The following is a 27,928-nucleotide window of genomic DNA, read 5'->3' on the forward strand; positions in this document are numbered from 1 at the left end:
CCCACCGACACACACACACACACACACACACACACACACACACACACACACACACACACACACACACACAGGGCTGGTGCAAACACAGACGCGGTAATTTCATGCCTGTGTGCTTGAGTAATATGTCCCCGTTCCCTGGTCCAGATGGCGCAACGTCTTAAGCGTTGTGGGGGAACTAATGATGTGGACCACGTGTTTCAGGGGGAAAACAACAATAAACGCGTCTTTAACCTTCAGCGGCAAACAGTGTGTTGCGGCGAATGTTCTTGTGAATGGGCCGAGCAGATATCAATTACGATGCCCACTCAGGGGCAATCAGCTGTGATCCTCCAAATCCATTTTAAGAAATAATAAAAACACTCCCACAGGGTTGGACGGCCCACATCACAAATACAGCGGCGAGTGACTTTGGAATGAATGTCGGTTGGTTTGGTAGCGTCTTACAGAGGATTGCGAGAGCGTACCTCCACTGTCACCGTCTCCTTGTCTTGCCTTCCCATTGCTGAGCGTACCGCACTGCTGATCATATCGAACTTCTTGAGAGTGTTGCTGGCCATCGCTTGCTTATGATTCTCTGCGAGGGTGTGACACACACACACGCACACACAAGGACACAAAGTGGAAGTGCAAGATTCAACAAGTGATGTGAATTTGTTTTCTTGCATTTCTCTACTCTAGTTACACATGGAGCAGAGTCCTTTTTATTTTATCATCTTGTGTTGAACGATATACCATTCAAACATGTCTCACGATGGCAATGATATGGGAGAGTATTATATATTAAAGCCCGTTAACATAGATTTTATCGTATTGTTTTCCTATTGATTTGTGCCACATTGTTTTGTTTATTTTCACATATAATTTGTTGGAGTTGTACCTGTATCCAATGTACTGTCACCTGAATGTATAATCATGACATACAGTTTGTCTTATTATAAGTTATCATATCTACAAAGAGGTAAAATATAATTTCACATTGCATGGAATCATGCCCTTATTATTCATCACATGAATTATGATTTTTTTTTTCGTAGTATCAGATCTTGTTTTATCAGGTTTTACTCTCTCATATGTTACGCTGTTCCCAATCATATTATAGTGACACATCATCAAGGCTGACCTGAGTGCAGCAGCCAAGCTTTGTGTGCCATCTCCTCCCACAGTGGGCTGATGTCAGTCATATTCACAGGTGTCTTCTGAGCGGTGTGGCTGGATGAGATCTCAATCTTGTACGCCTCTTCCAGAGTGTGCCGCCGCTCCGTCATCACCTTGGACCAGCAAGCCTTTGCTAAGGACACCAGCTCTTTGTCATCTAATACACAAATGCAGACTGGTCCGAAACCCTCAAAAGCATACAAAAAAAAAGTGTGCAAATACACCGAGAAATGCTTAAGTGGTGAATTTCATACCAGTGGATACTTCTGCCGCCGATTCTATGTCCATTTCACTTTGTGTTTTAGTGTGAAATACGTTTACTGACACTTTCCTGTTGTGCACTCTTTGGGCTCCACACATAAAACCTTCTGGGTAACTTCAGTAAAACAAACAAACAAACAAAAAGGCAGTGCACGTGCGCGCGCGCGCACACACACACACACACACACACACACACACACACACACACACACACACACACACACACATTTTACTGTAGGTCAGTTTGATATTCATGGTTATACAAGTGTGCAAATATGAGTCACTGCATCTGAGTTAGCTATTACCTGCCAGAGCCAATCAATAGCAGACAATGAAGAAGACATGTAATGAAGTTCACGTTTGAATTGTAAGTTGCCAAGAGAACATCCCAGCGATCACTGATTGTTTGGAATGTTTTAATGATGCCCTCCAACTCGGCTCTGGAATGGCGCGGTTGGGAAAGGAAGTAGAGCAGGGCCTTATTTGTGCAGGAGTAGAGTGCTGACACTGTCTTCTCCTTCTGAGACTGTCCTTTTTCCAGGGCCTAATATATCAAGAAATAATACAGGTCAGAATGAAATATCAGAGGGATTTTCAGTTCTATATCATCAAATGTTAGTACAGTAGATTAAAGTAACTAATAATGACATTACATTATGTTTTTATTTATCTACTGTGTAATAAACTCGCCATCGAAAAATAATCAGAAACTACTGAAGTACATTTACACAATACAGATTTTTTTTTCATGTCTGTATAAGCTTCCGACATAACTGGGAGAATGTTTCCCTAGCAAATGAAATGTAACATGAATGCCTTGCGGAATTGTCTCACGTGAACAGATTGAATTTAACAGAAATCCTGCACATGTCATTTACATGTGGTTTTCTTCCATGCTATACCGGTCTTAGCATGACACGGTTGTTTGGCCATAGTTGTGTTTGGATTAAGGGCATGAGCATATGTGCATATCGGCTCATCTCACCACGACGATTTGATCTGCGAGGAAGTTGACTAAACTCTCAGAGGCCCCCAGGAATGTTCCGTTGTAAAGTGCCTGCACCAGAACCTTACAGAAGAGCACCACATTACCCATCAACGTGCACATCTGGCCTGCAGGTCGTTGCCCTTTGGAGCCTACATGATACACAATATTGTAATTCCGTATTGGATAAAAAAGAATAATAAATGAATTAAGAGGCACATTTAGGCACACGGATAATCTATATGGCCACGTTACCTTGTGATATAAGGTGGGTGTAACTGTCATTATCGTTGCTGAGCATGTAGATGACGTCCATCATGAACTTCAGCATTTCAGTCTGAAAACTCTGCCTCTGCTCCAACGATGCGCCATCTGGGCAGAACTATATAATCTATTTATTATTACCGGAATGATTGCTATTATTATATTTCAGAACTTCCTGCAACATGAGACTGGAAAACACTCAACACAGTCACTCTGGTTTTATTTGTTCTTCAAAGTACAGTAATTCTATCATTAGTGCCATTGCTCTGCCCCATTCATTCGGTAACCAAGCAAATAGTGGCACCTTCTGGAGAAGTCATAGTTTTGCAGGTTCGACATGCAAAGAGTGTATACAGAATATGTATTGATATTCGTGGGTGATCTATATAAGATACCCAGCTTTCAATTTTATCATTTATTTGTTTGCTTACCTCCACCAGTATCACCAAAGGATGTGTGTTGTTGTTGCCAGACACATTGAGAAGACTGTCCATCAGCAGAATATGGATAAAATCACACACTGGCTTCTTGGGTGACTGAATCCTGAGTTCATCCTCACATTCGGTTATTGTACAAGTCTCATGCTCCCCCTGAAAAAAATGCTACCATCAGCCAAAAGGAACCAGGTAGCAATGTCATGAAATATAAAGCAAATTTAATGCACAAACCTCTGCACTGTACCAGGGGAACATAACGGCAACAAGCGCGTGGAGGAACTCTATGGATGCCCAAAGTGGGTCTCGGGGTCGAAGGTTATGCAATAGGCAGAAGAACTGCATCACACTTGCCAGCAGCTGCAACTCCCATGATGCATCAATGCTTCGTCGATGCTTTATTCAAACAACAGGTTGTTATTGATTTGCCTTAAAACGTAATTCACAAACACTTGCGAGGATTTCATTTTTTTACTTGCGTAATGACAATTTTGACCAGTTCAAGCAGAATTGTTGCAGCCTCCATACAGAGCTGTGGGGCCGGACTGTCCACCTGGCTGTCGATCAATGACTGGAGGGAGCCATCCAAATTCACCTGTACATTACATGTGGCACAATTTCAGTGTCAACAACCAATCTAACTATGTACATCATTCCATCCTTTGATCCATTTTATAAAGCATCGTCGTTCAGATTGTGGGTGGCCAGGAGCTAACTGACCACCTGAGTCATTGAGTACATTGAGAACTTGTCAACAGTCAGTGGCAGGGTGCATGGAGACAAACAACCATTCACAGATTCGATATGGGCAATTTAGAGTATTCATAAGCCTAACGTGTGTCTTTGGGAGGTCGGAGGAAGACGCAGGGCAGAAAACAAAACACTGGCACAAGCCACAATGCAGGGCCTGACCTGAGAGTTAAACCCAATACTCTTAATTTATTTTTAATTGCCTGTGAGGCGGACACACTAACCACTCTTCTACTATGATTCTCCGTTTACATATCATCCATCCATCCATTTTCCAAACGGCTTATCCTCACTAGTGTTGCGGGTGTGCTGGAGCCTATCCCATTTCAAGTCCAAAATCCTCACCTCTATCTCTGCAGAGTGCATGACCCTCCTTCCAAGCAGCAGAGCAGCCAGAGCTTCATAGACCTGCGGCAGCTGAAAGTGTCTGACCAGAAGACTTTGGAGAACATCAAAACCGGGGCATGCAGCACTGGAACATTCATATGACCAAGAGTGAGCACGAAGGTTATCTGGGGGGAGAAAACACACCAAAAAAGCACACATTTACATGTCCATTTGTTGTCCGAAGTTTATAGGAAATATTCACAATTGCCCTTTACTGGGTATGGAAACCAAGTCGCACACAGTGAGCCAGTCTTGCCCAAAAATGATAAACTAGGGGCTGATGTACTTGCACAACTATATAGAGAAAGGGAAAAAAACAACTATGGAGGTCTAGGAAGTCAGACTGACACAGTCTAAGGAAATTACTCCAGACACAGAACTACAAAATCAATAAATAAAAACAGCACTGTCTACTGGATCTGGTGGAGGACTGGAAATGTTGCAGAAATTCACATTTTCATTTTGAGGTATTCAGTGGAAATTTATAACAATGTACAGATATAATGTGTGTCGTCTATTCAGTGTCCCTGTCTTCATATTATTAATTCCTCTGGAAAACATCCAAAATTCCCCAACTAAGCTTCAAATTTCTGTAAAATTTCCAGCAGTTTTCTGTTTTGTTGCAATACTATGCTGCGCCCTTATTCCTATCTAAACAAACCAACAAACAAAAAGGTATCATTGAATCATCCATAATTACTGCACTAATGTGTACCTATAATAGCAAAGGGCTGCTTCATGCCATTTATGAGGCTTCCAAGGAGCACCACCTCCCTAAAGCTGCTCTGCTGCGTCGGACAGGACAGGAAGTGTGTGATCAGGATGAGACCCAGTTTCACAGTGGAAGAGTGAAGGTGCGGCTTCAGGAAGTGCAGAAACCAATCGCTGCCCAGGGTATCATAGACAGCATTCTGTTGACTTAGAAAACACAACACAGCACAAGTGAAAGTTTCTTCCATGACATTATGGCAAATTTGATTCCATCCTGTTTTGGTTTTGCAAAGCAGTAACGTGTGACACCTACTCTTTGATCAATGGGCTGTCTGAGCCGAGGATGTCGCAAAGAACAAGTAACAGCTGGTTGCGGATCCAGATGAGGCTGGCGGGAGCAGAACTCTGATCTAAAAAAAACAAAGATTCGATGGGTGGAGTTATTCATACAAGTCAGAAGGGGTCTTTTATGAAGACGTCGTCATGTGTTACCTTTTGTATCTTGTGTAAGATCACAGTCAGACGTGCCGTGGCTTTCGACCGCATTATGAAGAGGAGGGAGTGTGTAGATGAGGAAGAGCCCAACTCTGGCAAAATACGCAAACACTGGCCATCAACTAAGAAAAGAATCAGGAGTATCCAACCTTTTACACTATGAGGGACATTAAAAGAAGCTGAGAGCTCCTTGTTTCATTTATACAATATGTAACATTTATTTGTACTGTATTGTATTTACATACTGTAACACATTGTCATTCATGGCCATTTGATGTGGGAGTGTTTCACCTACAAAAACACACAAGAGACTTTCGGCATTCATTCTTTTCCCCAAGCTACATGTTGGTGATCCTTGCGCAAGATTTCTCCCACTGACCACAACATTAGAGAAACTGGCACAATGTAATGATGATGGGAGTTTTGTATCCAAAAATTCATCCTGGTCAATTTCTTTTAGCGCCGCCAGAGAGAGAAAACATGCAGGGCTGTTGAAATTCACTGTATCATGCCAACGCTGTCGCTTTAATACAACTAAAAAGGAATATGTGTACCTAATTTGCAGCCAATGAGTGTGCTGTGTTGTTTTCCTAAAAAGAGGTACTATCATTTATGACATAAGTTAATGACTGACCAGAGATTTAGAACAGAGCACCACCGACTCTAAGCAGTCATTGAGTGTGCAATAAATCATCAGTTTCAACAAAACTGAAAACAATTGTGTGAATTTTAAATGTAAATTTTGAAAACATCTTGCCAGCATGTTTACGGGTAGTACCTGCTGATATCCAGAGGAGTGAAGTGAGCTTTCAGGAGGCACGTGATGACAGAAGAAACAAGTTTGACTTTTTGATAAGTCACAGAAGGGTCACACAGCTCAAACAGCAGATATGGAAGCACACCCATTCTGTGCATGGCCACTGCAATCCTGCTATCATTGCTGAGGATACAGAGAGAATGTATCGGTTTTGTTGACAGCAAATCATATTCAATTCAGTCCGTTCTCTCTCAACCTATTTCTGCTGGACATTGCCATGATACACAAGCATGATACTGATGTCAGGCTTTGGGAAAATGTTGACAGCGTAGACGATGAGAGAGTCTCTTTATTTCAGTGTCCAGGTGTTGCATAACTTGTTGTCACGTGAGCAAATAGATTCGATTATAGCTGTGATGTTTGGTAACATGCTGAAAGACCGTGGGAACTACCTTGGGCACTTCAAGATCTCAGCAAAGTGGCTCAGAACTGAGAGATCCAGATTTTCTGATGTGTTCCTCCAAACCTGACAACATGAGTTCATGTATGTAACAAATTGGTAAGATATTCCTTAGCGAGTGTTTTTTAAATGTGTACCTCCAGGTCCAACAGCAGAGCCTGGAAAGCAGCTGTGTTCTGCAGAAAGTCTGGACCACAGCTCAGTTCCATGGAACTCGAGAGGTACAGAATCAATTGAAAGGTTCTGTGACTGACCAGAGTTTTCTTCATTTTCAGCAAGAAAGCAAGCAGCTGCATAGAGTAAAATTACATGTAAAAAGTGGATTTTAAATGTAGCTAAACTAGCGATTTGGAACAGACCTTGTAACCACAAATGCGATTCATTTCCTGCTGCATGGCAGAATTTGTTTCCAGAACGGAGAGAAGAACCTTAACCGCTGCATACAGGGAGCTGTCGTCAGCCGCCATTGCAATTAGACTGAGAACAACTGCAGGCCCGCCCACGTACAGAAAACCATCAGCGGCACTTCTGGGAACGAATGTGCGGACACCTACAATAAAATGGTAATATTCTTAAAAAAGTACTTGCATGAATTCAGGACACATTACGTAAAAATAATATATATCTTATTAATATATCACATGCATTACTCACCAAAATGTCCAATCAGTGCTGCTCCTATAGTGCGTGCAGTGCCATTCAGGTGGTGACTGATGTTATGAGCCAAGAACACTGGAGTGGACTGGTCTCTAGAGGTTATCCCTAGCTGGAATTAGATGGACGACTTTTAGAATGTACTTAAAAAGCAAAAGGGTATTAAAGATAGATCTGGCCGCACCTCTTTAGCAATCAGTCTGCAGTCCACCTCATTGTAGTTCTCTCTGATGCGCACAACATTTGTTAATGTGGAAACTGCTGGGTTGATGCCAAAGGTAATCCTCTCCTCGGGAACCAACGGGAGAGGGAAAGACTCTGTTTCTGGATCTGGGAATAAATGATGGAGATAAAAGCAGTTCTGCGAGGTAAACAAATGAATGAAAGCAAACAGGCTGGAGCCTATTCAGTGTCACAAGTCAAATGTATGGGAATAAATGAGATAAAAAGAATATTGCAATCCGGGACATAATCCCAATTTAACTCTGATCTCAATAGTTTTTTCCTCGATTGTTCATTTTATTGTGCAGTACAAATACTGGGCCGACTGCCCGTTTCGGACCAGTGTAAATACGTTTGTTTAAATGAATTTCGGTCTCCACCAAACTATCACAAATTGTACAAGCATGCATTTGATGCTATAAAATGTTGCCTCAAGTAATTGTGCCCTTTTGTCTCCCTACTCGCCTGTTGCTTTCATAAATAAAAGAAAAAAAGTTAATCTCCTTTTGACTTAATGAGTCGAATGCAGGGCTAGAATTTAAAGACCACAATTTAGTTTTTATGAAAAAAAAATCCACATTTTCACATTGGAGCTGAATAAAGCTTGATGCTATTATATGTACCAAGTACCAACTTTGACCATCAGTCATGATACAACAAAAAATAAGTCATATTTCTGCACAGTAAGAAGTTAATCAAGAAAGAGAACCTGTAATAAACCGACACAATGTCATGCACTTGCCTTTGTTGCACAAGGCCAGAAAGTTGCCCAGATAGACAGTGCCTTGAGAGTAGATGACACCCACAAACTGAGCGCTCAAAGCCTTCTCAAAAAGGTAAGCTGGTCCAATACGCCACACTAGAGCAGCGTGGTCTTTCCAAAGAGTGGGCGTCCCAATCAATGCATACACATCAATAACAGCTGTGGGATCCATGTAGACACACTTGCCAGGAAATGGCTGAATATATTTCATCTGAAGGAGAACATCGATTATGTTTAATTTAAAATAGGTCATGTCAGCTCTCAACATACGGCTCTCTCTTAGTCTTCACACCTTTCCAGTCCCCAGTACTTTGCCATTGAAGTAGGCGGAAGCCACGCAACTCTTCTTTACATCTTTGGCCATGACCACAACAAGATGATGCCACTGACCCGGGATCAGCAAGCTGGAGCAACGGAACTTCAGTGAGTTGGGCAAAGAGGTTGGGGTACTCACCTCTGGCTCCATCATATCTGTATTTCAAAGACAAGAAAACTATTCAAACAAAACAAGTTTCACGGTGAAAACGAGTGACGGAACTACGCTACAAGACTGATGGCTGAACCATGTTTATATGCACGGTTTTGTAGAGATATTTTTAAGGTATGTAATGTATGTTACAAATCATCCAAATTAATACATTTCTTACCTAAATAAGTAAAAGCTTCCTCTTCAGTGGAGAGGACCAGACAGCCATCATAGGCTGAGAAGGAGATAGACAAACAGATATACTGCTGCTCCGTCCGTGACATATGCCGAACGACTGTTAGTAGTCGGATTGGGTGCGAATCACACGCTGAACTAAACCTGTTGATCTGAAACCAGCAGGAAAAGGAAAGCCCGGCTGTGGGAGGGAAACTCCGGCAGTCTAAGGAAATAGAAAGAAAGTATGACAAGACATCTTGTTTCGATTTATGAATACGGTACATGCATGGGTTGAACATTTGCACTCTTACCTCCTCCTATTCCACCAGTTGAGATAGAATCGGCTGTCACTCCCTTCACTGTGGCCAGCGAAGGGAGGAAAAGGCAGCTGTAAAGGACAACGATGTTGCAGCGTTTACGATAATCAATCCATTAGACATATTGTAATACATTTGATGAAAATCTATCAATAAGCAGGTTGTGACTCACCCATGGCCACTCTCGCTCATGTCAAACTCCACAAAGGCTGGCGTGGTGGAGAGCCGATGCGGCCGAAAGGCGCGTGGTGATGTCATTGATACCACACTGATGATCTGGTGGGCGGGAATGGTGGAACCGGCAAAACATTTGCTGGAGTTTGTAGACTGTAACAGGCTGAAGTTCCGCTTTAGTGTCTTAGATGAGGACCCTATTGTTGGGTCTGCCTTTGTGGTGAGATCTGGAAGAAAAAAAAAAAAATCAGGTTTTACTGTGTTTTTTACTTTGTTGAGTGAATGCGTGGTTTAGGTGAATGCGAAATGATGTTGATGTTGCTTATCGGGCTACTTTACAATATGTAACTCAGTATTCACTCTTTAACTCATCTGAAAGAGTTTGTGTTCTTCAATGCTCTTGTTTTGGTTAGCAAAGGAGTTCAAGTGGGCTATGGAATTTATGATTTATTGTCTGTGCGTGACCAATAGTGCCTGAGATATGTGAAACTAATATTTTCTCGTTCTGGAAAAAGGTAGCCGTTTATGGATCTCAGTGGATTACGCACTCTGTGACTAACTGGGGCATACTGTCTACTGCAGGGACGACTACTATTTGATGTAATGTGGTACATGGTAGTGAAATCAACTTGTGCTATTAAAAAAAAAAAACGAGTGTCATTTTCACAAAATTACAGCACCAGCTTCTTCTGCTGTTGCGGGAAAGTCTGGTTTTGATGGCATTCCAGCTTTGTCTGCCAAGCTCATAAGAGGGCCTGTTAAGCACAGAAATTTCCTGAAAAGGGACAGAAATAAAGTGATCAGATATTCTGTGCTCAAATGTTGGGAAAAATGAAAAAATATTTTGGGCATAACATACTGTATCTAACCTGAATTCACAAGGTGTGATGGCCTGGGAGGAAAGCTTCTCCAGGATCCGTGTCACCGTTAGATGTAACGGGTCATTTGGTGTGAGCAGCATGCTGTGACAGTGAGTCAAGAGTGTAGAGAGAAGCCCCCCCTCGCACATGATCTGACGATTCCGCTCCGATTTGACCGCTGACTGTATGTGGTTTGCCACGGCGAGCTGGATCTCCACTGACAGCTGAGAAAGAAAGTGGGAATAAGTATCAACGTCGAGGGCCTTATGACATCATGCTTCAACAAATACCTGTATGTCCTCGGGCGTAAAGATGAATGGAAGGAGAGTCACGATGACACGAATAGCTCCGGGGTGAAGAATAACATGATCACAAGTGAACCTACTGTATGTCAAAGAGAAAATCTTGTTAATGCACGTTAAATATTCTTGCAACAACTTGTGTATGGCATGTGAGTGAAAAGAAGCACCTGGACTGGGACTCTAAAACTGTGGATATGCTGGTTCCTGTGGTTCTAGAACTCCCGGGCGGCTCCTCCATAGACTGCTGGACTGGCCGCATGGGGACTGGCGATGATAATGAATTCATCTTTCCATCGCCGTCACACGAATTCCCAAGTTCTAGGCCAAAATTCAAATCGAGAGGAGAGAAGAGGCCTGTAGCAAAGTGATCAAGGTAGGAAAGGAGCCTGATGCAAGTCCGAAGAGTGACAGAAAGTTTGTCAGATGAGGAGGAGTGACATGAGGTTGCCCCTTGTGCTAACTCAACAAATTGATCGAAGCTTCTTCCAGGAGGCTGGTGGTCTTCTGCACTCTTGATAAAGCATCCCTCATCTGCCTCCCACCTGCTCCTCTCAGAGTGGAAGCATCCCAGCTGGAGGAGAGCCTCAGCCAGCTTCTCGTAAAAGCCGCCAGTCTGAAAAAAGTGTGCATTCACCGCATGCAGATGCACGGCGGAGGCCAAGATGTGGAGGGCGAGAAGGAGGAGATCGAGCAATGGTTGATGACCGACGGACCGCCACACTTCTCCCTGGGGAGGGTCGGCCAGGGCACCGTCCATATCAAGCACAAGTGAAAGCAATCCAGTGAAGCCGCCCGCCCGTCGGAAGGCGTCCAAACTATTTGGGCTCTCGAGTACCTTCAATATAGACTGACGTCCATCCAAGAGACAGTTGACAGAAAAAAAAAAAAAAAAAAAGATGAGCGGGTGGATTTGGTCGACACAAAGACAGAAAGCTTTCAAAATGAGCTGCAGTCAATAAAAACAATGTGATGAAAAATAGATGAAACATATAGATCTATCATAAATCATTTCAGGTAATAGTTTTTGGAGGTCAACTAAATCACATTAGCTTTATTCAATTTGGAAAGCTAATCCATCAGGTAGGTAAAGTGTGAGGCACAACGCAGGGGCAAATGCGATTAAGTGAAACCGGAGTAATCACAATGGCTCGGAACACTTGGCAACCCAGGTCAGAGCCAATCTGATTGCCACCTGCTTTAACCGCGTTAGCACAAACAGCACACAAGCACAAAAATCACACACCGGCCGACACATACACAATATCTGCAAGTAAGAGCGCCTCTCATTGCCATCTATAAAAATCAGACACATACAGTAGGTGTGTAACCTCGTTAAGCCTAATCAGATCTCAGGCCCATTCGCCGATCCGAAAGCAGCGCCGCACAATGCTACTGGGCTAATCAAATCGGTCCAAAGTTAACAGCTAAACCTGGTTGAGCAAATCAATCTGCTTTGTCAATAATGTAATCAGCATCCCACATGGAAAGCAAATAAATTCACTTGCGAATTATATTTTAAGTGCATTACAATTTGTTATGATTTGATGCAAGATGAAGACTGAGATCACTGCAAAGACGGGTGTCTCAGGATATGTATTTGGGTGAATGCTCGACGCGAGTACCTGTAACAGGTCCCGTTTCAAAGCCAATTCGTGTTGCGTGGAAGAACAGAGGGCTCCTATAGCAGTACTCATGAACTCCTCTGGATTCAACTCAGCAAGATGCTCCAAAATGCACAGAGTGGCATCTCGATATTGAGCTTCGTCCAGGAAGAGCTTAATGTAAGGAACCATACCAAGCTCTCGCACTGAAACTGAAACATAAGCAAATAATTGACAAAGGGGGTGAGTTAAAAAAAATGTAGTGAAATAAAATTCTAACAGAAATATACAACTGCATTAAAATGACATAAAATCTATCCATCCATATCTATACAGCTGATCTTCCTTACAGTTGCAGGAAGCTGAAGCCTTTACAAAATGGCAAAAGGCGTTGAACACCCTGGATTCATCACGGGTCAATCATCAGGGCAGACAGAGAGACCAACCATTCACCGTCACATCATCACTGAATAAGAATTGAATTGACGCTGTCGGATCAAAATCAAATAAAATGAAGTGTATGCATCCAGCGCCCTTGCGCCCTGTTGTGTTTTTCGCACTGCATTACATGTTTAGCGCTTTCTTTGTGGATGACCTTTGAAAGGTTTTTAGTGAAAATCCTTAAATCCTAATGATTAATCTATCAATCTGTCACAGACGATGATATGCTGTAATCAGCGATTGAATAATTGATCATACAAAAAATGATGATGTGTGGCCATTTTGAGACACATTCACAAGGGGTTATCTGACCCCCCTCCCCCCAAAAAAGTTACGTTTAAGGGGGTTGAGTGGACCATTTTCTACCTGTGTTTTTGATTGAGCGTAGAGTAAGGGTGGACACAACTTGCAGCATACAAGTCGTGAGGAACATTTCGCAGTCATCTATGCACGGCAGCTGCTCTGCATCTAAGGAAAAGATCGGTGATTCAGAGATGACATCCTCATGAGTTCCCATTTTGAAGTTAATATGACTCATAATAATAGACACATGCAGTGAATCATTTTTGACGGTGGCTGCAAAGTGCACTCACATGAATGGTGAGTCACATATGATGTCTCCTACCTAATTGAGGAGAGGTGACAACTCCAGCTTTCCGGATGATTTTTGCTCTTCTGCGAAGTTCCCCGAGCAGCAACTCCAAGAGTCCCCAGTCACTCAGCACCTCCGCAAACATGCCACTGTGCACCGTCATCCTACACAGGAGACCAACATCTCAATTTTCAAAGATGGCTATGGTGTTATTATTATTCTGGTTGCAGTTTGCAGAACTGCACTGGTAGTATACAGCACGACAATCAATATCTACAAATCTGAACTACGGCAGGTGAGCTGCAGATTTAAGAGAGCCAAACCGAAGAGTTTATAGTATAATTTTTTAAGAAAGGTTAAGGTCTTTATTTAAGAGTGTGTGTCATTAATTAAAAAAAAACGGAATTAAAGTTTATAAGTCTGTGGGCAGCCTGGAATGTACTGGTTACAGAAAGATAAGTAAACCAGAAAAATAATGTTCAGTATTCGCTGTGGAGGTGTACCTAATTTTGTGGCTGGTGAGTGTCCAAGGTTCTCAATGAGCACATTAACTGCTTAGTGTAGGTAACCACATTTTACAACAGATAAAGCAGCGTTATGGGTGTGGAGCATATTTTAAGTATATTTTCTAACTATACCGATACCGAAGTGTTTAACACATACATTAGACCACCATCAATTATGAGGTTTATGCCACAGCTGCCCTTCAAGTTTTTAGTGCAAGTGACATTTGAAGCGTTACAGTAATTTGTTTACTTGGGGAGTCCCTCGGAATTTCGACCCACACAAGTTTATTGGTGGATATTTTTAGATGAAACTTGTCAGCCAATCAAAGAAGGGGTTCCCTGCAAAACTGATGAAATGAAAGGGTTGATGACATTTTTTTTTTAAATTCTAATTAGAAAGTTTGTTTTTCAAATTTTTTTTTCCCAAAAAGGCCTTCCACCCCCCAAAAAAAACAAACAAACAAAAACTACATTTCTCCTTCACAGATTGCCGGCCCTTGTTAGATTAACAGTTTAGTCCCAAAACATTATAATTGTATTTTTTCCAAAGTAGCACTGTTTTTACCTGTGAAAACTTGTAAGAGTTGCTACTCCAAACTGTGTTCCCACCACAGGCAGTAACCCTGACCAACTCTGCTTCAGAATGCCCAGCACTACACGCAATGCCTCATGGGGGATGTAGTTGAGCTTGAAGATGACCTGCAGAAGACCCAGCATTGGATCAGTACTTGCAGCGAAAACACGCATAAAGTAACCGTGTGAGATGACCTACTGTACCATCTCGAGCATTGAGTAGAACATCGTATGGACTGCAGCCGGTTTGTGGCACACACATGCGGCCAGTTGGGCCATCGTCTGGAAGGTCCACTCCAAGAGGAAAAAATTGGCTTTGTCGAGCTCCCAAATCATCTGAATGGTTCTTAGGATCTGACAGCACAGCAGCGAATCCTCAGATTGCAGCAAAGTAGTCTGCAGCAAATGGAAGGCGGGCACGTTCTTAACTGATGAACCTGAAATAAAAAGTTGAGAATCAAGAAAAAAAAAAGTCTCCTGTAGTAGTTATGTCATTTTTATTTCAACGATCAAGGTTAATATTGTCAAAAGGTTCAATGACAAAAATCCTTCTGGAAGATTTTCTCTGGCAAGGTCAATTTAATAGAGAAAACACAAGCGATAAGTTACAAAGAACGTTTAACATCAAGCACGCCCTCAATATAGTAAACAAATCAAGTTGCACATACAGTACATGGATAGATTGAAAACAAACACCATAATATGTCTGAATACAAAATGTTAAAAAGCATAATCTGCCTTGATGTACTTTGTTTGCCACCTTGTCAAAATCTGGAATGTACCGGTAATAGATTTAGCCAGAAAACACACTCGTGTGTGTTGTGGATAAACATAGACCTGCTTAGTAATAGAATTCATGTTCACGCTTAAGTTAAATTGCATCAAACCCAAATAAGATCAACATAAGACTCTATGAGTCCTGTGTTGTAACGAGAGTTTCTCCTTCATGTGATGGATGGTTGCTCAATGTGTGCGTGTGTGTAGGTGTTTATTATGGGCATCAAATTTCTGAGTCTTCTGTTGGTGTGTGTGTGCTTCCATGATAGATGGCCGCTTGTTGTAGGCCAGTGGTGAATAGATGTGGGGCATTCTAACATTGTTATAAGGGAAGCCTCCACTTCATCATCCCGGACATAATCACCTCAGCTTCCTGTTAAGCGGAGGGACACTGCTTGCCACAGTGGGGTGCAGGTGGTGGCAATGTGGAGTCAAGGTAGTAGTTGCAACAGTGGAAAAGAGATATCGAGTGAGCAAATGAAATGATGGGCTTTGAGCACGCGAGTTGGAAGACGACAAAGCGGGACGAGCGGTGACGTTGAGTTTTACCTTTGTTGAGGGGCGGCTCAAATTTAAAGCCGGGAGGCTGAGGGTGACTGACACAAAGAGCCACTTTGAGCTCTGTTTTGCCGAGCAGCGTGAACGAGGCAATGAGCGCCAGCAGCTCCTCCACATAGTGGAACTGTTCTTCTGGCACGCCTCCTTCACAACTTTTGCGGGATGATCGGCAATAGAAAAAAAAAATGCGAAAAGAAGAACTATAAGGGCAAATCATAATACAAACGTGTGAGATTGTCTTATTTTACACCTTGAAAGTAATGTGGAATTGATCTCGGCTAAAATAAGCCAAACATGGGCTGAAATACATGATCGTGATCTCACCGTTTAAGAATGTTTTCAAGCGCCTTGTAGCCATTGTGGGAGTCAAACTCGATGAAGAGAGCCGGATTGAGAGGATATGTGTCTCGAATGAAGCTGAACACGGCCACTGCCACCTCAGCTAATAGCGGGCCAGCCACCTCGGAGTTGATGCGCGACAGATTCTGGATGCATATGCGTATGCAGTTCTTCCCTAAAGAAGAAGGAGAAAAAGACATTGTGAATCTCATGTGTAAAATGTTCATTTAAAATTCAAGGTTACTTATCAGCAAAACTACGACATCAAAAAAATATAGCACTTCACCTGAGAGATAGCAAATGTCTTCACTGAAATGCCATATTGGATAGAATACTTGATTTAAATGACATAAATATGAATGAGGAATAAAATTCTGCTCAGTTTTGGAAAGAAAAAAGTGTCAGTATAATTCAGTGCCCTATTGATGCCAGATGAGACCTCAAGTGCATGTTTCTTGCAATAAATCCCGAATCTGAAATGCGGTTATGTGTTTTTGGAGAACTGATCACTTTAACAATAAATTAATGGGAATAAATACTTCTTTTTTTTTTGCCATTTAAATAAATGAATACACTTTTCGTGACGCCTGTCTTAGGATGTACAGTATTTAATCAGTTTCCATCCAAATGGAAGCAGACAGTAAGTTACATTTTTGGCTCACCAAGGAGGTTCGGAACAGTGTTGCTTGTGGCTACAGCAGAAACCACTTTAAGAACGCGCGAGGCCTGATGCCTCCACGAGATGCTGGTCTGGTCCCAAAGTGATGTAAGCCCTATGATAAGGCATTGCAGCTCCTGGGTCTCTACCAGCCGCTCCACATTGACTGGCTGCCTACATAGTTGGAGGAGAACCTAAAAAAAAGATGGGTTTGAGGCACGTTATGAAGTCACACACGCACACTCATGTCAGGAAGGGTGTTTGTGACGTCATGTTCACCTGTGTTAGAGGCTCCTGAAAGCTCTCTTTCATGCCTAAGTCATCCTTGGGTGGGATGCACACGAGCAAGTACAAACATTTCACAAGAACGGCAGGAAGTCCTGGATTGAGAGATGAAACCTACAAACACAAATGTCGTGTTAAGAAATGGAAACTTTTGAAGTGAATTAATGCACTGGTCAAGTTAACTGATAAAATATTGTAATGGATTTGATTCGAGTGAAGACCTGTGATGCTACAATGAAGATCATATATGTACACATAATGGACATTTTTTCATCTAGTACAGTGAGGAACACTGTATTAGATGTTGAGGGCAAAAGAGCTAACTCAAAAAAAACTCACTGAGCTGTCAGCAGTTAATAGCAACAGAGATTTTAGCAGCAGCCATCCTGGACAGCTTGTGTGCTCGTGTTCCATCTGAAAGAATCGCACAACTTCCTCACGAGCATTCTCTGGGAACACAAACAATTCAATGCGCCAGATGAATAGCATGCAAGCATATTATTTTAGTGGAAAACATCAAATAAAATTACAATAATAACAATAATAATAATAATAATAATAATATTAATAACTGGAATGTTCAAAAAACAGCAGCACAGTAGCACCTATTGTTGTGTGAGCAAGACGAATATAACGGCGCATTGTTAAGCAGTCATTCAAAACAGCATTCATTCCAAAAGCAATGGGGGCTGTGGGGGGGGACACTGAAACAGAGACAGTGGTCACATTGACAATCGAACAAGAACCTGCAGGACGTGGACAAAAGTGTTTGGGCACATGGTGGGCTGAAAATGGAAGCAACCGTTTGTATAATGGTATAATATTATTGACAGTGATGTATAATGATATAGTGAGGACTTGTGATGCACCCAATACGACAGTATATGAAACTCTAGATTTACATGTAGTATTATCAGCCCAAATCTTCTTGGCCTTCTTCTGTCCACCATGCAGGAAATAAGAATGTTGTTAACATTAGGCCCACTTTTTATCATTTTTGCCTATACATAATGTAACAATATAGCAAGTATGTGCAATGATGTTCCACTCTGAGGAGCATGGGTGAAATTTAATAGTAAAAGGCCATAACGCTTGGTGGATAGGAACGACTGCACAGATAAAAAAGCAGAAGTAAAGCGTGAGGTAGAAAGTCCCCAAATCACCACTTAATTATGATGGGCCATGTGTGGGAGGGGGTAGGGGGGGATGTGAGAGGGATTTACCTGCAGGCCTTTCTGCAAGCCTGTTGTGGATGTTCAGGATGAAGGCGTCAGAGGTGAGCACTGCAAGTCCCTTTAAGTCCAACCCCTCAAGCCCTCCACCTTCTTCACATACCTACCATCAAGAGAAGAGAGCCTATTATAACATTGAGGACACGCACTCACACAACAGATAATTATCCATCCATCAATCCATTTTCTGATCCGCTTATCCTCACAAGGGTCGCAGGGAATGGGTAATAAATTAGATGGAAGTTTTCACTGCCCTCACTTAACAAGATGCAACCAAACAATGGTGCTTTGTTCAGAGGTGTTACATTATAAGTAACCAGCTGGCACTGTGTTCACTTTCACTTCCGTAAGAGGATATCGTACTTCACCAAGGTTGGGGTCATGTAAATCCCTGAATGTTGGTCATGAGGCTTAAATAAGGCACACCCACATGCAAACTAACACCGAATGATTCTAAGGAAAGGCTCAAACAAGTCTCGTTGCACAGTAAGAATTATTATCGTGGAGGTCGGCCGATATGATTTGAGTGAACTACTTTGGTCATGGTGACACAGTGGATGAGGGTTAGATCCTCGTCCTCACAGGAGTTTAGGTGTTGAAGTCACACTCTAAAGTGTACACAGGGATGAATCACTCCCCTGCAATTGGCTGGCATTCAGTACTGAGAGCACCCCACCACCCAGGTGACCCAACTGTGGATTATTGGTACGGAAATGGATGGCTGGATCGTTTGGTCATGTTGTACTGAGCAGCCAGATACTTTCCTTGGTTGCAATAAAGCCGAATCATCACACTTTTTTTTTAACCAACATCATCACATGATGGTTTGAACTCATAATCTTTTCAGTAAATTTTGGTTGACCGCGAATGTTCCACTGTATACATCTCTACACACTTGAATTCCGTGTGACAATAGAGCAAACGGTAAAGATAAATACACGGAAACCAAACATGTTGTTTAAGGGCTGAGTGATGGGATCGGCTAAAGGCCAAACATCTGACTGTCACCTTTGGTTATCTGGATTGATTCGATAATCCTCTCTTGTTACTTTAACCTTTGAAACAATGCTTCTTAACACCACTAAGACTTGAAATGTTTCTATACAGTAATAATTCCTTCACGCACTTTGCATATTGACAAGCACTTGGCTGACAGGTGAGGGAAAGAGAATATGTGCTGGTAAGTCTGGTTAATACCTGTATGTAGAGAGGCAGGACTCTGACTAGATGCTCATGCCTCTCTTCCAAGGGGGCCGGGTCACCTTCGTGGTCCAAACTTAAGCATTGGTAAATCTGAAGTTGGTGCAGTTGTTCACGTAGCAAGTCAGAGGGCAGAGGGTCCAGACAGGGGACTACCGCTTTCTTCACATCCAACTCCACAGAGACTGATAACTCCCCTGAAGCACTCAGCTCGCCTGTTTCTTTATTGACCCTCTCCATTTTTATGCCGGCATCCTGTAGGGGGACACAAAGACAACATTCAGAAATCCACAGCCTCTCCCATCATCTCATTTTGAAAAATTCTCTTCACTTAATCAAATTCACTTGACACGCATCATTTCCCAATAAAAAAAAAAAAAAAGTGCTGCAAAAAAAGTCCTCACGCAGAAGAGCACTAGCAGTCATGTGCCATCTAAACGGGTCATTCACCCAGATCTGCATAAAATTTGTGACTGGCTGAATTCCATTCACAATAACCGGAAACACAAAACAACCAAAAATATCAACATTGATTATAAAACCCCAAAATCCTCTAAAAATGGTGGTCTTACTGAAAATTGAGATAAACATTACTAACAGAGATGCACTCATTTTTACATTGTCATCTTTCAGGATGTTCTGAACTCAGTTTGCAAATGTATTTTCAGTTACAATAAACAAACCTTGTGCGCCCCGTGAGTGAGGCCTCTGTTGCCTGGAACAATGAAATCTAATGTTTATTTAAAGTACACATCAATTTGGCAATTGTTGCTGTGAGCTTTCAAATAAATTGAAGGAAGTTCTTGGATTGAGATTTATGGCAAAAATTGAGAAGCAACTCGAAAGGTTTGATTATACAGCACCAGCCAGATGAGCGTTTTCTATTAACAGGCATGTGATTTTCAAAGAAGGAAGTGGTGGACTGTACATAAAGACAGCTCACATTCCTCACGAATACGCTGGTTATTTAACATCACTCATGTGAGAAGCTTCTGTTTCAGTGTACGCGTGAGTGGAGAATGCATGCACACTTTCTTCTCAGCATTTCATTGAAACATACCCAACAGAATACACAAGTTCTTACCTTTGTTTGTGTAAGAGCCATGTGTGACGTTCCACGCTCTTAACGGGTTTCTGTGAAAGTACCTTGTGGGAGTCCAGCTGAGTTCCTACTCAGTCCACGTTTCCATGTCAATAGCAAAGGCGAGCAGAGACCTGCTAAAACATGACGATTACTGCACTGTGCTGTGCTGTGCTGTGTAAACCCTCCTATAAAACCGCCCGCCCTCACTAATCTGCAACAAGTAGAATGAACTCTGAACATGCGGAATAACTCACATCGGCTGGATCAGGTCATGTGCCTCCTGACTACCCAAGAGAAGCAGAAGTGAAAAAGTATTGTTGGGCCAATTGGATGAGGCCCTCCTACCAAAGCTCAGTAGTCGCTTGAGCTTTTTATAGAACTGTCAGATATGGCTGCCATGATATGACATACTAGGACAGCAACCCATGAGTCAGCAAGCATGGCTTTCAATTAAAAATAATTTGGAAGGGGGATTACTGTGAGAAGTTTGCATGTTCTCCCCATGCTTGCATGGGTTTTCTCCTGGTACTCCGGCTTCCTCCCATATTCCAAAAATATACTTCTTAGGTTAGTTGAAGACTCTAAATTGTCCTCAGGTGTGATTGTGAATGGTTGTTTGTCTATTTGTGCCCTGCGAGTGGCTGGCAACCAGCCCAGGGTATACATCGCTTCTCGTCCAAAGTCAGTATGGTAAGCCTCCAGCTCACCTGCAACCCTTGTGGGGATAAACAGCAGAGAAAAGAGATGGATAGAATTACAAGAAAAAAAATCTACCATTGATACTTTAGCATAGGCATTAGAATCGGGATGGCCAACCTTTGTGATTTTTATAACGAACAGATGGGATGAGTCATTTATAGATGGAGTAAAAATGAAAAAAGTTCAGATGTGTATACGGACCATATGTAAAAAATGTAACAACAAACAATAAAACAATACATTAATAACGAAGACATCCTCTGGGCCTGCGCTTAGTTCTCGGTGCCTCTTATAGTGCAGACCTAAAACCTCAGGCAGTTGCGTAGGGGCGGAGGAGCTCAGAGAGGTAAGGTGAGGGGAGGCCATTTAAGGCTTTAAAAACAAATACAGTAATAGGATCTTAAAAAGAACTCTAAAATGTATGTATCGGGAGCCAGTCAAGGGATGCCAGAGTAGGAGTTATGTGCTCCCTCTGACGACTACCAAAACTAACAAACAGTGTCATCTAGTGGGGAAATACTATTACCGCTACCGCTCTCAGCCGAGAAAAGAGGTACAAACACAAAAAAATGTTTGGAGCTTGGACAAGAACTCTTTTAAATCGTTGGTCGTTAAATGTCGTTGGGTGTTAATTTGAGATGAGATGACGAGTTAAATTCAAAACATACAAAACAAATATTTATCACATGCACATTTATTAAGAAGGAGATCCAGAGTATATATTTTTTTAATTTTGAGGAATTAATACAATTAAATTAAATTACAGTAGTTTTCTCTTTGAGCCAACAACAAAGAGACTAACACCATAGCCCGCTGATGTACGGCAGGAACTTACTCATTAAATAGCCTGTTGTGTGGCTCGCCTGCTTCTTTTTCTTTTGGATGAAATAAAGGGCGGCTTGCTGTTGTATGGAGCATTACCGCCACCTACTGGAGCACAAACTTGGGCCGAAATAATTAAATGACTAAAAACAACATACATATGGTATCTAATTATATGAGACATATATATTCCTCTATGAACTAACAAACGAAAGTACGTATGTAAAACATTTAGTTTCGTGTCCCTTTTCTGCGTTTCATTTCCTACATCTCTAGTCATGTGGGAGGCTTCAACCAATGAGGTGCCTGGGGCGTGGTCCGTCAGTGTCAGGCAACATTCGGTTCAACGGGCGTTTGGTCGTCGCAAATTGTTTTTTTTCCCGTAATTTCATTTTGCATGAAAATTATGAAGTCGCAATTTGTCGAAGATGCTAATTTAATGTAACTTCTTCTGGAAAAATAGAATAAGAAGTTAGATCTGCACATGTGAATTCACAAGGATGCAGCCGATGCATTCATGTTCCCTGAGTAACGAAGGCATTTTTGACTTTGTACAGACAGGAAACCTTGAGCAGTGCAAAGTCATAATTGAAAATGACCGCTCAGTTCTCATACACAAAGGTAAGCACAAAAATCAACTTCATTTGGGTTTTTTTGTTTGTTTGTTTTTTACCGTCAATGTGTGGGTGTATTTTTGTGAAAGTTATTTTTGTAATCAGAATTTACCGTAATAAAACGGTCAAATAAACATTTCCGATCTTTAATTATCAATGAAAACAATTTTAAATGGTCTATTTTGTTTAACAGTAATTATAATAATATGCCTACTCTCTTGTACACCACATGTAGTAATGAAGAACGAGAAATGTCAGAGAAGCTAAGGGACGCCCAAACACTGGTACATTACTTGAGCTGGATTCGGTGTTTTGCTCAAGGCCATCTCTACAGTAGTCAGGAAACAGACTAGCGGCGCTCACACATCCAATATTCTCTTTCTCCCTTTGCCCACCACAGGACTCGTTCTGTCACCCTACAGTTCCTAAGCCCAAGTCCTTACAGAAGAGCTCTTGTTGGTATTCATGAATTCATTAATGTGCCATCACACACCACTGTCCTCTGAGATAATGTGAATCTCGACAAGGGGTGTCCGGACTTTTCCACATATATTTGTAAGGCCACATACAAATGAAAGGATGGGGCGCTACTTTGATATTATTCACCTTTAGTTTATTAAGTACATTAAAACCAATGTAATACACACTACCGGTCAAACGTTTAAGCATGGTTTTTCATTCAAGATATGTAAAGAAATTAAATATCCATCCATAAAGCATCAGTATGATAACTTATATACAATTATCAAATCTGTTTGCTTTTTACCTTCATCCAGGCTGGGGTGGTTTCACTCCACTGCACTACGCTGCCCTTCATGGTAACTGTTCCCTGGTTGACCTTTTCCTCAGCAACGGTGCAGACCCCAACCTGACCTGCAATGCAGGACAATCAGCTTTTCATTTTGCGTGCAGGTACTCCAGGTCTCTGATCTTTAGTTATTTTCTTTTGAGAAACTGGTGATCTCATCATGGATGATTCCTGACAGGCAAGGAAACATTGACATCATTCATAAAATGATCAAGCATGGAGCTGACCTGCGTGTCTTGGATCATCAAGGAAAATCCTCTCTTCATCATGCCGTGACAGGCGGCAGCATGTGGGTGAAGTAAAAAACAAAAGTCAAAATGGTCACATTTTAATAGTTCCGGTATGCATTGACCATGAGTTACCTTTCCCAGTGTTGCAGTGCACTATTTGTGGGAGACAGAAATGTTCCGTTTCACAGACACAGACATACACCGGGTGACCCCACTTCACATGGCGGCATCTACGGGCAACACAGATATGGTCCAATACCTCCTCAGAGACCAGGTAATACATGCAGACCATAATGAGTAATCATTACAGACAGTATTAGTCTTACATACAAAAGACTTTCTTCTGCATCCAGTGGTTTAATTAGCCATACTAAAATTATCTATACATTCACAATCTAAAACCCTTACATACAATATTTACTTACATACAACATCAGCTCATACAACGTTTGTTAAAAGATTGAAAGAAGAAAAAAAAACAAAACGATCCTGAGTGTACTCACCCAGAAAAATTTGGGATAATGGTTTGTACGTGCCCTTCACAGTGGCGAGATCATGGGTGTTAATCTCATAGGACAGGCATGTTTGGACAACGTATGTCTTGAGTGTATAGTTTTACCGTGACATTTGTTGAACACCCAAGAGATGTGCTCATGTCTCGCATTTATTTTTGTTGGACTCCAAATTGTACTATGGGCCATTTGCTTTGTTGTGTGTCTGTGTTTCAGCGTTGTGCAGTGGATGTTGTTGACCAAAAGGGGGCGACGTCACTTCATGTAGCAGCCGAGCAAGGATGCGTGGAGGTGTGCTGGACCTTGCTGCAAAAGGCTGGGTGCGGGATCCTTCATGAGAAAAACCTCAGCGGCCTCACACCACTGGACCTCAGCAAACGGGGGAAAACATTTCGGTGAATATGAAGTAAAATCTCGGTGTTAAAAATGGATGGATTGATGAATGAACCGGAAGTGCACTTATACAAAAACTTGCACGAACAACCCAGGCTCAACCTCTTCCCCGACATGCAAAGCTTGTATCTCAGGCGAGATTCATCATTTTAACACAGTTCCTTGACACCAATTACTTCTTTTCTATTTAGCCAGGGCTTTGGTACCATCTTGTAGGATCCCAGTTTGTCATAGCAACAAACAAATAGCACAAAAAATTGCAAATAGTTGTGTGGGGGGTTTTTTTTCTGATAAAAATAAATTGAGTTTTGTGAATAGCAAACCACATTGCAAATTGTTGTGTGGGGTTTTTTTTCTAATAAAAATAAATTGAGTTTTGTGAATAGCAAACCACGAATAGGCAAGGGTTCAATGCATACATTTATTTACTGTTCTTTTATTTTGCAGGCATCAACAACTCACCAAACTACTGAGCCAGTACATGAATGTGCCAATCCACCACAAGCCCAAAGAATCTCTTGGTGGGTAATCTGTTGTGGTTGAATCAGGTTTTGCACAACGGACACAATTATAAAGACATGTGCATACTTTAATTTGTGTGTGTTTTGTTTATGTCCGTGACTGTCAGTTTTGTACTACTGGACACTGTTTTTTCCAAGCCTGAGTGGAGCCACTATTCTTGTGGTCGCATCCATGTTGGGAGCTTATGGTGGTCTCCTTTGTGGCTTACTCTTCCCTTGGCTGGCCAGAAGCATCTTCACTCAATACCACCGTATGGCCATATATCAAAGGTTTGACAAACGTTGTGGCATGTTTCAAGTATGTGAGATGTTTCCGACACATTTTATGGCGTTGTTGTATGTCTTTGTTCAGATAGCAGCTATCTTCCTTCCAGGTTGCCCAACCCCATTTATCTGGGAAGCCTCATAGCCGCCTTGCTCCATTCCCTGTTTTGCTTTTATGGGAAAATAACACCTAATATCCTTCCACAGCAATTTTGCATATTTTGGATGAACTGGTTGCACTTGAGAAAGATATTCTGAATTGTCCGACCACCGGGATGTTTGGCTTTCGTTTTGTACAATTATTTGCGACTTATGCAACAGTCATAGCTTGTTAAGTACATACCTAAAATCTTATCCTTAACCAAATGAAATGTGTGCACCTGAGCGGTGCCCTGGTCCAGGTGTCAACGGTCCACTTCTGCATTGTCCTCAGTTTGTTCTGTAAGGTTCTGACTCAGGACCCCGGGACACTGGACAGAGCAGATGCAGATCCTCGCTTCTCCTGCATCGCTGACCTAGCAGAGAAGAATCAAAGCGCTCGTAGGTTCTGCCCCTACTGTGAGGTAAGACGTGATACTGGACACGGGTCACAGTGACATGAATCTCTTGATCAATAAACAGCTTGATCTCTTTTTTTTTTTTTTTTTTTTTTAGAAGGGACGAAAACAAATGCTGCGTCTTCATAAAACATCGATTATTCTGCACGGTTAGGTTTCTCACCTCCTGGGTCTTTTTTCACCCACAGTTGTTCCAGCCCGACTACACGAAGCACTGCAAGCTCTGTGATGTGTGCGTTCAAGACTACGACCACCATTGCCTTTTCCTAAACCGGTGCATCGGACAGGCGAACCACCGCCTCTTCCTCTTCTTCATCCTCTCCATGGTGATATGGCACTTGTTGTTTGTTGCCACGGCAACAAGTTACCTGTACAACAAGATGTCTGCCAGCAACTTGTCATCGTGGCTCACGTTCCTGGGTGGTGAGTTCTGGGTCACAGCGATGGTGGTTATGAACGCCCTAACACTCTTGTGGGAGGTGTGGCTGCTGACAGAGCAGTTTCACGCCATCGCCATAGCAACAACTACTTATTTCAGACACTGTGACGACGTCAGGCGGCACAGGTCACTTGGACAGCGCTGTGCGGCGGTGCTGATGTTTTTGCTTGAGGGACGGAGACGGCTGGGCTGCAGACCGACAAAAGATGACAGAGTCATGATTGACATTTAAAACTGGCACACCTTGTATGTTTTTACTGATCGCCTGAACTGAGTAAATATTCCATTCGGCTCCAATCAGACAGCAGGCAAATGTGAATTGTGATAATTTTTATGACAGTCGGAATGGCTCAGTCGATTTTTTTCAAATCCGACCTGGGTCAGTTTCATATGTGGTCCGAGATTTTTTGCAGGGCAACCTCAGTCTGAATGGACAGGTCACATGTATCTGACCTATGCGTCATCAAAACTAAACATGTTAGAGTATACGTGTGGGCAGGGGATATTGATGAATATCTGAATAAACTAACAATGCTGCTTACTCACCCTCGCGAGAAGTGAGGCCACCGGTGGCCATCTTACGTTGCCACTCGCTAAGCTCCCAAAATTGAATACATTGATTTCTCTGTGGCGTCTCTGCAGTGAAAACATCACAGGGTGCGGTCTGGGAGAAGCGCTACATGCACATTTTATCGGTAATAATGAAACATTAAATGTTTTCTTAGATGGTGTATCGCCAAGATTCATCTGCATCACAATGTCAGAACTATCAACAATGAAATGAAAGCAATTCACCATTCATCATACTGAGATAATATACTCTGATTAGTCGATGCAAACGGTAAAATGTGTTCTTTTCGAGGCTCTAAAAGAACAAATCCAGGCGTAAAGGACGAATTGATAACAGCATTTTCAGTGAAATAATACCAGGTTGTCAGTAATGGTGACAACGTAAGATGGCTGCACTCTGGCTTCAACCATGAAGGGCCAATTATCTATTAACTCCCTTTTGCTCGTTTTCAACCAATTATGCAATTATGTATCTCAGGAGTTTTGAAAATATCCACAAAAATCTGTGTTAAGCATTCAGTAATTTTCGTAACAAAATATGAACAATTCGTAACAGTTGGCAGCTCTGATATGTGTTTGTAAATGCAGAGCATACATGCAAATCCCAGCAGATCTATGATTAGCTTTTTGTAATGCTAAAAAGTAGCTGCACTGATTTTCATTTCCACTCTGACCTCCTTTCAGCTGTCTGTGCTTGAGGTTCTTTTTACATACTTTAACGTAATCCCCAGTACCATACATTTTACAATTTTACCACATAAGTAGCATTGTCACTGTAATTCATTTTTCTCCTGCACTGATGAGCTGCACCTGTGGATGATGGATAAGAATGTAAGCCTGCAAGAATTACCGTTTGCAAGAATTAGATTTTAATGAATTTGTCAAAACTATTAAGTCACAATGTTTGCATGTGTGCTTGGAGTACTTCAAAATGTTTTTTTTTCCTCAATGTGAGAGTGTGTTGTGTGAATCAGATATCATAGTTGGGACTCTTATCTCAGGGTAAATCTTTCACTTTTTTTTTTTTTTTTTTTGTCTTCCACTACATTTCCAGAACGA

At 42.0% G+C, this 27,928-nt stretch overlaps 2 protein-coding genes across 6 annotated transcripts in view; one reads left to right on the plus strand and one right to left on the minus strand.

Annotated features, from left to right (window-relative positions):
* The window catches only part of wdfy4 (WDFY family member 4), a 41,768-nt gene extending 18,366 nt beyond the window's left edge, over positions 1 to 23,402 (minus strand). Inside the window, exons 1-42 of one of the 5 annotated variants that reach the window (XM_019864600.1) lie at positions 23,342 to 23,402; positions 20,441 to 20,571; positions 19,354 to 19,611; positions 18,148 to 18,259; positions 17,264 to 17,373; positions 16,919 to 17,038; positions 16,644 to 16,833; positions 15,967 to 16,156; positions 15,634 to 15,794; positions 14,512 to 14,744; positions 14,300 to 14,433; positions 13,262 to 13,392; positions 13,003 to 13,104; positions 12,217 to 12,407; positions 10,762 to 11,441; positions 10,583 to 10,676; positions 10,302 to 10,516; positions 10,113 to 10,207; positions 9,431 to 9,659; positions 9,253 to 9,329; positions 8,946 to 9,164; positions 8,591 to 8,769; positions 8,278 to 8,509; positions 7,498 to 7,643; positions 7,314 to 7,425; positions 7,019 to 7,209; positions 6,797 to 6,949; positions 6,652 to 6,725; positions 6,221 to 6,382; positions 5,440 to 5,534; positions 5,261 to 5,357; positions 4,952 to 5,154; positions 4,195 to 4,361; positions 3,575 to 3,694; positions 3,334 to 3,495; positions 3,097 to 3,255; positions 2,657 to 2,783; positions 2,402 to 2,553; positions 1,722 to 1,960; positions 1,410 to 1,531; positions 1,121 to 1,312; positions 465 to 574 (exon numbers count right to left, since the gene is read on the minus strand). In XM_019864600.1, coding sequence (XP_019720159.1) covers positions 465 to 574; positions 1,121 to 1,312; positions 1,410 to 1,531; positions 1,722 to 1,960; positions 2,402 to 2,553; positions 2,657 to 2,783; positions 3,097 to 3,255; positions 3,334 to 3,495; positions 3,575 to 3,694; positions 4,195 to 4,361; positions 4,952 to 5,154; positions 5,261 to 5,357; positions 5,440 to 5,534; positions 6,221 to 6,382; positions 6,652 to 6,725; positions 6,797 to 6,949; positions 7,019 to 7,209; positions 7,314 to 7,425; positions 7,498 to 7,643; positions 8,278 to 8,509; positions 8,591 to 8,769; positions 8,946 to 9,164; positions 9,253 to 9,329; positions 9,431 to 9,659; positions 10,113 to 10,207; positions 10,302 to 10,516; positions 10,583 to 10,676; positions 10,762 to 11,441; positions 12,217 to 12,407; positions 13,003 to 13,104; positions 13,262 to 13,392; positions 14,300 to 14,433; positions 14,512 to 14,744; positions 15,634 to 15,794; positions 15,967 to 16,156; positions 16,644 to 16,833; positions 16,919 to 17,038; positions 17,264 to 17,373; positions 18,148 to 18,259; positions 19,354 to 19,611; positions 20,441 to 20,461 — 6,756 coding nt within the window. In that variant the 5' untranslated portion in view covers positions 20,462 to 20,571; positions 23,342 to 23,402. The other 4 variants (XM_019864599.1, XM_019864601.1, XM_019864598.1 and 1 more) reach the window with 4 other exon arrangements.
* On the plus strand, positions 22,259 to 27,552 carry LOC109512690 (probable protein S-acyltransferase 23). The gene is made up of 11 exons (XM_019864607.1): positions 22,259 to 22,582; positions 23,352 to 23,487; positions 23,562 to 23,672; positions 23,755 to 23,887; positions 24,342 to 24,520; positions 24,966 to 25,039; positions 25,147 to 25,309; positions 25,414 to 25,496; positions 25,676 to 25,866; positions 26,049 to 26,584; positions 27,283 to 27,552. Exons 1-10 carry the CDS (start codon positions 22,462 to 22,464, stop codon positions 26,529 to 26,531), a joined length of 1,674 nt encoding a protein of 557 aa, XP_019720166.1. The 5' UTR covers positions 22,259 to 22,461; the 3' UTR covers positions 26,532 to 26,584; positions 27,283 to 27,552.
* The last annotated feature ends 376 nt before the right edge of the window (positions 27,553 to 27,928 follow it).

The sequence above is a fragment of the Hippocampus comes genome, unplaced genomic scaffold (genome assembly GCF_001891065.2).
Source record: "Hippocampus comes isolate QL1 unplaced genomic scaffold, H_comes_QL1_v1.1 scaffold108, whole genome shotgun sequence".
Classification (NCBI taxonomy): Eukaryota; Metazoa; Chordata; class Actinopteri; order Syngnathiformes; family Syngnathidae; genus Hippocampus; species Hippocampus comes.